We start from the raw sequence: 8,174 nt of genomic DNA, 5'->3' as shown, positions 1-8,174 counted from the left end.
TCTATACGACCATCCGCCGATCCAACTCACGTACGCACGAGTTTATAGCGCTGCACGTGCAATGATCTCTTTAATGAAATGCCTGTAAACTCCACATGATTTGACACTCTTACATCCACACACGCATATCATTAGTCATGATATCATTAGTCATAATATCATTAGTCATAATATCATTAGTCATGATCAATTCACTGCTGGATAAAAGCTGTCGCCACATATAAAACGATGCCCGCAACTCTCACACACACACATATATATAGCGCCGCGCGTGTAATTATCTCAATAACTAAAAGCCTGTAAGCTCGAAAGGATTGGTCTGGTGCAGTGACCCGTCACAACGCGAGCGATGTTCTCCCAGTGCGCGAGAGGCGAGCGACGTGCATGCGGTGGAGCCAGTGTTGGTATAGGAGGGAGGGGGAGGGGTGGATAGATGGGAGAGGGGGTACGTGGGGGGCGGGAGGTGGTGGTGGGTGCAGGGGGTGGTGGAGGAGGAGGATGATGGAGGGAGAGAGGGGGGTGGTAAACAGGTCTCGTTGTGGATTGATTCACTGCCGCTATCATGCGCCACTCGTCAAAAGCTCGACCTCTGGTCAGGGGCTACATACCGGCTGGTGCGGCCCTGCTATTTTAAAACAAGTTGTATTTATTTATACTTTCCTACTTTTCCCTTTTTCTTGCGAATGCGGCTGTTGCTTTTCCGCAACTTCGCATTTAGCAAAAAAGAAGCCGCGCGCGCTGCGTTCACCCGCGCTGCGCGCAACAACGGGGACGCGCGGGCCGAGTCCATCGACGCAGAGAGATCTCGCTCGGGTTTGTGGACACGTCACGGGGTTCTCAATATTTAACGACAAAAACCCCCGTCGCGGGTGGGAATTCGGCGTCGTGAGTGTTCGCCCGCCACGTCGTCGTTACAACCGCGGCGCACAATGCGCAGCAGTTAGCGAAACAGCTGGGGGGGGTAGGGAGGGTGACCCGAACGTGCGTGTAATAATTACTTCTTGAGCAAAAAAAAAAGCGCCACACGGGGCGTATGCATACGCGATTGTTGTGATAGTAAGAGGCCGACGTAGCAAAACACGCGGCTGCATCGTACGTGTGTGTGTATATAGAGAGAGAAAGGAGGAAGCGATACACGCATGGAGCCCAGGGAAAACGCGGCCAAGAGGCCAGGTCACTCGCTCTCCAAATTCACCATCCGATGCATCCTGGGAGCCCAGACGGACGGGAGCGACTGCGGCAGCGAGGAGGAGAGCGACGCGGATGGGAGGAGAAGGGGGGCCCCTGCCGCCACTCAGGCTCCGAGAGGGGGCGCCGCCGCTGCCGCCGCCGCCACTGTGGCTCAGGATCGACATCGCACGGGCTCCTCCCGTCTCTCTGAGCCCTTGGAGGGGTCTCGCAAAGTCGCCTGCTGGCTGCAGGAACACCAGATCGCTTGCTGCCACGGTACGCACCGCATTGTTATTTGCTGTTGTTTGCTGTTGTTCTCCGTTGTCGTTTGCGCTCTCCGTCCGCTCGTGCGTTCTCGGCTCTATCGCGGGTTGCGTGTCGATGTATATCATGCGTCGCGACCGAGCAGTCGCGTCGTGGCTCCGCGAGTGTACGCGCGCGCGTATTCAGCCATCGGCTATAAATATCAGCTGCTGGATAAGGTTCTCAACCCTACGCCGTGCAGGGCGCAGGGGCTATCGGACTCGACCTTGTCACCACCCTGGTCAGTGGGTTTTCTTAAAGGCGGTGGGCATAGACGTGAGATTGTAGCAAGTACAGTACAATAAGGGATTGTGTTGCTCTGCCTCATGGCTGCCCACCACATAATAACCTATTATGCACTCATTCAGGCGCTGTTCCAGGCTCAAATTCTGCTTAGCCTGCGAGCTAGGACTCAATTCGTGTGATTTTGTTGATATGCTGAGCGAGATGATATTTAGAATTTTCATGATGTTGTAGAAGGGCTAGAAACTATACCCCACATGCGAATAGAATTGGAAATTTGACAGCCCAGAAAAATGACGGCGCTGAAGTTGATTGGCTTGGTCTGTAGCGCACACTCAGTCCGAAGTTCTACACTGCCTTTCGAGAGTCGCGCTGAACGCAATGCCTACGATCCGCATTATCAGCGTTCCTAACAATCTCACCTCCCGTGGAGTGTGCCGCAAAAGCCGATGAAAAGCTGGCAAACTCATTGCGTTCTTGATACGATGTTTGGCTTAGAGCGGTGTTGAAGATGACAATCAGATTAAACTATAAGTATCTAAGTAATGTCATGCGCGTCGGCTATTAAGTTATTTTATTTTATATACATACAATATACATACGATACTGTATGTATATATATAATTGTACATAGAATACAATTACCGTATACACAGAGACTTCGGGGGGGGGGGGGGGGTTATATAGCGGTAATTAAAAATTATCAATCTACTGCTGGATGAAGGCCTCTCCACGCCTTTCGTTCGTCGTAGGGAATGTTTGGCCATACTTCACAACGCTAGTTAGTTCAGAAAACGCAAATTGCACCCACTTGAAATGTGAGCGTGTTTGTATATGCACATTAATCTATATGCACGCATAGTATGCTTGAAATCTGTATATTATTTTATATTATCCTGAACATAATCCACACACGAATATCACAATATGTAGAAATTATATTTAAAGTAACGTTGTGAAAGTATTTCAGAAAAAATAGGTTAATAATATTTTTTGAGATGTGGCGATATGTTTGTTGTGTATTATATAGCAAACATTAATACCCATGTATTTACGTTAACACAATATAAAAAGAGGTAATATAAACTTGAACAGGGTCACCACCAACGGGTTAATTTCATGAGAGCATTGGAAACAATGCAATTACAATACTACATCGCATGTTTAAATAATGTGAACGTACCATTTTATATATTTCTTTACAAACAGATATGCAGGAAATGTGACTTGTATTTTAGAACAATATTGAACTTGCTGGGGATTTATTATATACATATGTACATATACACAGCCAAACTAATAGCTCTGGTTGTTGCTGCTCTTGCCGTTTCAAGGCTCAGAACTGACCATTCGCCTATCCAGGACCCCGAGTCAACGTGTCGGTGTAGAGATGGCGAAGTGAATTCGCGTGACATTCAAATGTCTCTCCCCTCAGCTCACAGAGATTAACAACACGTTTGGTTGCCCCCTGCACAATTAAGCTTATTTCCGAATTATTTGCCCCTCGTTTATGTAAAGCGCGTTGAGATACCAGTGTAGTAAGACGCCCCATATATATATACCCTCAAATTGTCGGTGTTGGTGTTATCGGCAGAACTAACAAAACTTAATTTGTGCAATTATTGATGGCTCTATCATCTCACCGCTGTGATTCACAGCAACTGATGTTATCATCTAATTTTTAACCACAGTGCGCAAAGCTGAGCGCGTGCGTGTTATCAGCGTCAGCGCGCTGTGTACAATTAGTCCCGACACGCGCGGTTCCCGGCTTCAACCGCTCGTGTATTTGTCTGTAGAAGTGGCCAAGCGAGCATTGGCCGGGCACGGCGTCTCTCAGGAAAGGATCCAACCTCAACTACAGCAGCAGCAGCAGCCGCATCAGCAGCAGCATCATCATCATCCGCATCAGGAGGCGAGGGCCGGTCACGCCACCTCCCCAGCGCACACGGAGCCACGCAGCAGCAACAGCAGCAGCAGCATCATCATCGACACTCCGCCGGCGCTGACGGCAACCGCGCCTCGGTTAAACGGGGCGGCCGCGCCCCACGTTGTTGTTGTTGTTGGTGGCGGCGACGATGATGACGACGATGATGACGATGACGACGACGATGATGACGGCGGTGGCGGCGGCGGCGGCGGCGACATCGTCGTGAGCGGGGACAGGGCCTGCGAGAGCCCCCCTCAGCACGGCAGCCCGCGGGCGCCCCCCAAGAAGAAGACGCGGACCGTGTTCTCACGGAGCCAAGTGTTCCAGCTGGAGTCGACGTTCGACATGAAGCGCTACCTGAGCAGCGCGGAGCGCGCGGGGCTCGCCGCGTCGCTCCACCTCACCGAGACGCAGGTGAAGATCTGGTTCCAGAACCGGCGCAACAAGTGGAAGCGCCAGCTCGCCGCCGAGCTCGAGGCCGCCAACCTGGCGCAGGTGTCGGCGGCGCACAGACTCGTGCGTGTGCCCGTGCTCTACCGGGAAGGGGGCCTGCACGGAAGAGCGGCTCCCGCGGGGGGCGTCAGAGCCCCGCTCGCGTTCCCCTACCCCTTCTACTACCCCGGCGGTGCCTTGACACACTTCTCGATGCCCTACACCGCCAGCAGCTCCGGCCTCATGCAGTGAGAGTGTGGACAGAATTCGTTGGTCACGACGCGTTGTTGTTGTTGGGGGGTAGGGGGGGGGCGGTGTAGAAGCAGAGAGCTCCGTTCCGTCGCCGCATTATACGAGTGCGGTAATAATACGTTTTAGTCCGTCAGCCTGTCGTTGGCTTTTCAGACCAATGTTAGTAATCGTCCAGCAGCCGCAGCAGCATTTGTTTTGAAGCAAAGCAAAACGTCTGGTGCGTTTTCTTCGACGTTTGTGGGTCTCCTCGGCAGTCGTGCTCCCGTGCTTGTGAATGAGTGCGCGCCGGGGCAGCGAGACTGACAGGCGGCGAGACGGCGTCGAAGCAACCGCGCGAGCTCCCCAACGTCAGCTGTGCGCGAGGTGATACAGATGCGAAACATTTGTGGATACCCCCACTGACTTGTAATGACGCCCTATTCTCAACAGGTGATCGAATGTTGTTGTGAAAGCGATGGCTCCGTATCTTACAGAGTGTTAACAGATGTACTAAGTGTGTCGTTGAGTCTGATGGGAGACGCGTAGAGGCTTTGAAATGTAATGGGGTTTTTTTTATCAATGTAACGTGTCTCCATTGTTTTAGTGGGGTATCTATAAATCGATCACCCTTGTATGATTTTCCATGACTGTGTACGTGTACTGCCGCTTTTTTGTCCATCCGCTGCTGGATGACTGCCTATTATTTGACCACACTTCACCGCGCTAGTCAGTGCAGAGTTGATGAAACCGGGGAGGAGCATATAAGTCAGGGCTTAGTGCAGTACAACATGTGCGAAAATAATATATCTGCAAATTTGGCTCTGCATACTGTACCGCATATGTACATATACTGAATAATACTGTACGTGTGCATATATTGTATGTCATTGGTTCTCAACCGGGGGTGGGGGGGGGGTGGGCGCAGGCTGCGGCACGGATACCGTGCAGGAGAAAACGCTGAATGTGCGCGGGGAACGGGAACGCAACGTTGCGGCGTCAAGCCACACTAACGTGGACAACATGAAACAAGTGTAAGGCTGCGGCGGCGCGTGGCATCCCGTGGTCTTGATTTGGCCGGGGAGGGTGAGGGGAGGGGGTCCATACCAAAAAGTTTGGGAACCACTGTTGTATGCGCATATTCTAAACAAAGGAACGCGTTTGTAAAAATGCCGAATTAACAGGAAAGGAAGCTCGGTTTATTCCGGAATATATATTTTTTTCCAGTCAACTTGCCTTGAGCTGTGAAGATGTTGTCGTTTTATGGATGTGAATTACGCGCAGGTAAAATTATTTATTTATTCCGTTCAATTTGATTTGCATTTTGAAGGGGAAATCCGAAAGGAGCGATCTGAATCGGTGTCGGCCTGCGTTCACGTGACGGTTGTTGAGCGTGTTGTTGTAATAATGACATTGAAAATCGTAACAATAATTTCCAGCCCCTCTTATCAATCCACCGCTGGATGACAGGATGAAGGCAGACCCCACGCCGTGTCGGTCACGGGTTTTGATTATACTTCACCACTTTGGTCGGTGTCAATTGGTGAAGGCGGGGGAGGGCAGAACCGGTGCATATATATTTCTATATATAATATAGAAATATATATTCGCCCACTGATGTTATCGGTGACCGGGAATCGAACTCATGTAGCCGGGAACGCAGCGCAAAGTTCGAACCACTGCACCACCGCTCCCATCTCTGATCACGTGCACAGTACTATGGATTATCGTCTTACCAAAAAAAACCGTAACAATGTCATTCATTCAACGAATAGATGGACACGCCATTTACTCCGTTACACACGGTGCACGTTCAACTTCGGCGGCATCCAAAACTACTGCGTCGGCTTGTGCAATGCCTAAAATCCACGAGATCATGCAAATGTTTACTACAGGCACCTGTACCCAGAGTGCACCGCTCACTGCTCGTGTTATCGGCGGTCGTGAGCATCGTGTGCACCGTGAGATGATGAATCGCCACCCTCGTACTCAACTCCATGGCATTTGCACAGGAGCGGCAGCATCATCATCATTATTATTATTCTTTATTTACTCTTTGCACCGAGTATACAAGAAGAATAAAAAAAATCCCGCGTTGTGCAGTAGCTAAATGAACACTCGTCTATTCTGTTACATGTACACACATTGGCATTCATATTGGCCACACTCAACATCATCAACAGCAGCAGCAGCCATGGTCAATCCACTGCTGGATGAAGGCCTCACTACCCAGCCGCCGCTATCCATAATTATCCCGCGATATTATATTTAAAAAAACAATTCACCTAATCAGCCGCACGCGAGCTGATTTAATCGCTCCAACTCTTCGATATACGTCCAGTCTCGGTCCATTTTCTTTTGGCTGCCACGAAGTCGGTATTCTCGTCCAGTGGCATTCATCTCTTCAACCCACGTGCCCGGCCCAAGCCCCACTTGTCTTAATAGTTAATAGTTATAATAACAGTGATAGGCCACGCTATACGGTTAATAACACGAACGAGTACATTGTCGCGACTATGTTTAAGTCGGTACATGTATATGTATGGAATACATTGGCGGCAAAGTTCTTTCAACAAAATGGGAGATAAGAAAAAGCGACCATCATATCGCAGTATATTTGGGTTGTAATGACCGTGTGTTTGTTAAAGGTGTATTTTGAGAAAGCTTAATTACAGATTGTAATAGCGACTCGATTCCGATAGGGGTCAAGACATATCCTATGAATAAAACAATGACATTTTATCTTAACCATGTCCGTGCCTATTACTATTCATAATGTTTGGATTCAGTACTTGTAGTCGTAAGGTTCACAATGGCAGATACTGCGTCTATAGGCCTACACAAAACAATAAAACGGTACGTATTACCGAATGTTCTATACGTGATAAGGGTTAGGGTTGTTAAAGTCGGTTTCTTTACGTTACCAATAACCGCATGGAACAAAAAAATGTTAAAATCCGGTTTCCTGTTTGCAACAAATACAAACATGTCCGGCAATGAACCTCATATTTTTTCCCTTTTTTAACTCAAGAAAAAGGCGGCTTGCCTTGGTATGTAACGGGTAGCGCACTGGACTTGCGATCCAGAATCCGCCGGTTCGGTTCCATGTCCTAGCGCGGCAGTGGAAGCAGTGGGCACATTTCTGAAATCTCTTCGCCTCCGTCCACCCAGTACCACGGGGGCCAGATGTTAATTACCTCGCCTGGTCTACAGGAGGTTGTGGGTTCGATCCCGACCCTGACGCCTGCATATTTGGAGTGTGCATGTTCTCCTCGCGGTCGCGTGGATTTATCTCCGGGTCCTCCGGTCTTTCCACATTTAAAATCAACGCCACGCGTTTAGAGTATTCGGCTGCTATACACTTCCACGCGATAGGCCACTTTTTTGAGCTCTCATTTATGGCCAGATCGCTTCGGAAAAAAGAGTTATATAACTCAGCGAGCCTTACTTTATAACATAGTCATATAATAGTCGAGTCAATCATGAGGTCGCGTGTGGTGGGGTAAAGTGTGGGTACGTCTTGGCCAGTGTGGAAGAATGCCCCCTAGAGATCCATTTAATGAATGCCCTTCAGCCAGCAGTGGCCTTGCAGGGTTGCACCTTTACCTCTGAACAGAGAAACCACTTGGACATCCCTGCTGTTTAAATATTCGCGCGTGCCAATTGGTGCACCGAATACTGTAGTAGGATTCAACTGGAACGTGTATTCACATACTGTACACGGTTATATGCTCATACACACGCACAAGTGATCTATGCATTCACATATATCCTAGTCTAGAAAGATATCCCGTATAGTCTGAACAGACTGTTGGGGCAATCACTGTACGCGAGCACCGATGAAGGTCAGAAAGGGGAACTAGGGGGTAAG

At 49.4% G+C, this 8,174-nt stretch overlaps 1 protein-coding gene across 2 annotated transcripts; it reads left to right on the top strand.

Moving 5' to 3' along the window:
- The first annotated feature begins 511 nt into the window (after positions 1–511).
- Positions 512–7,051, top strand: LOC116940579 (uncharacterized). Of its 2 annotated transcripts, none has more exons than XM_032950564.2 (3): positions 512–813; positions 1,113–1,446; positions 3,513–7,051. In XM_032950564.2, exons 2-3 carry the CDS (start codon positions 1,140–1,142, stop codon positions 4,325–4,327), a joined length of 1,122 nt encoding a protein of 373 aa, XP_032806455.2. In that variant the 5' UTR covers positions 512–813; positions 1,113–1,139; the 3' UTR covers positions 4,328–7,051. The 2 variants fall into 2 exon arrangements, with proteins under 2 accessions (XP_032806455.2, XP_032806456.2); XM_032950565.2 differs by having other exon boundaries at positions 520–614.
- The last annotated feature ends 1,123 nt before the right edge of the window (positions 7,052–8,174 follow it).

The sequence above is a fragment of the Petromyzon marinus genome, chromosome 9 (genome assembly GCF_048934315.1).
Source record: "Petromyzon marinus isolate PM22_M1 ecotype Great Lakes invasive population chromosome 9, UKy_Petmar_22M1.pri1.0, whole genome shotgun sequence".
Taxonomy (NCBI): domain Eukaryota; kingdom Metazoa; phylum Chordata; class Hyperoartia; order Petromyzontiformes; family Petromyzontidae; genus Petromyzon; species Petromyzon marinus.
The sequence above is the reverse complement of the archived record's forward strand: the minus strand, read 5'-3'. Positions and strand labels throughout refer to the sequence as shown.

What these genes read in the sequence shown, in the direction of transcription:
- LOC116940579 (XM_032950564.2), top strand. Translation starts at nt 1,140, where the DNA reads ATGGAGCCCAGGGAAAACGCGGCCAAGAGGCCAGGTCACTCGCTCTCC. An exon ending in CCAGATCGCTTGCTGCCACG is followed by an intron (nt 1,447 to 3,512) that starts GTACGCACCGCA and finishes ATTTGTCTGTAG; the next exon opens with AAGTGGCCAAGCGAGCATTG.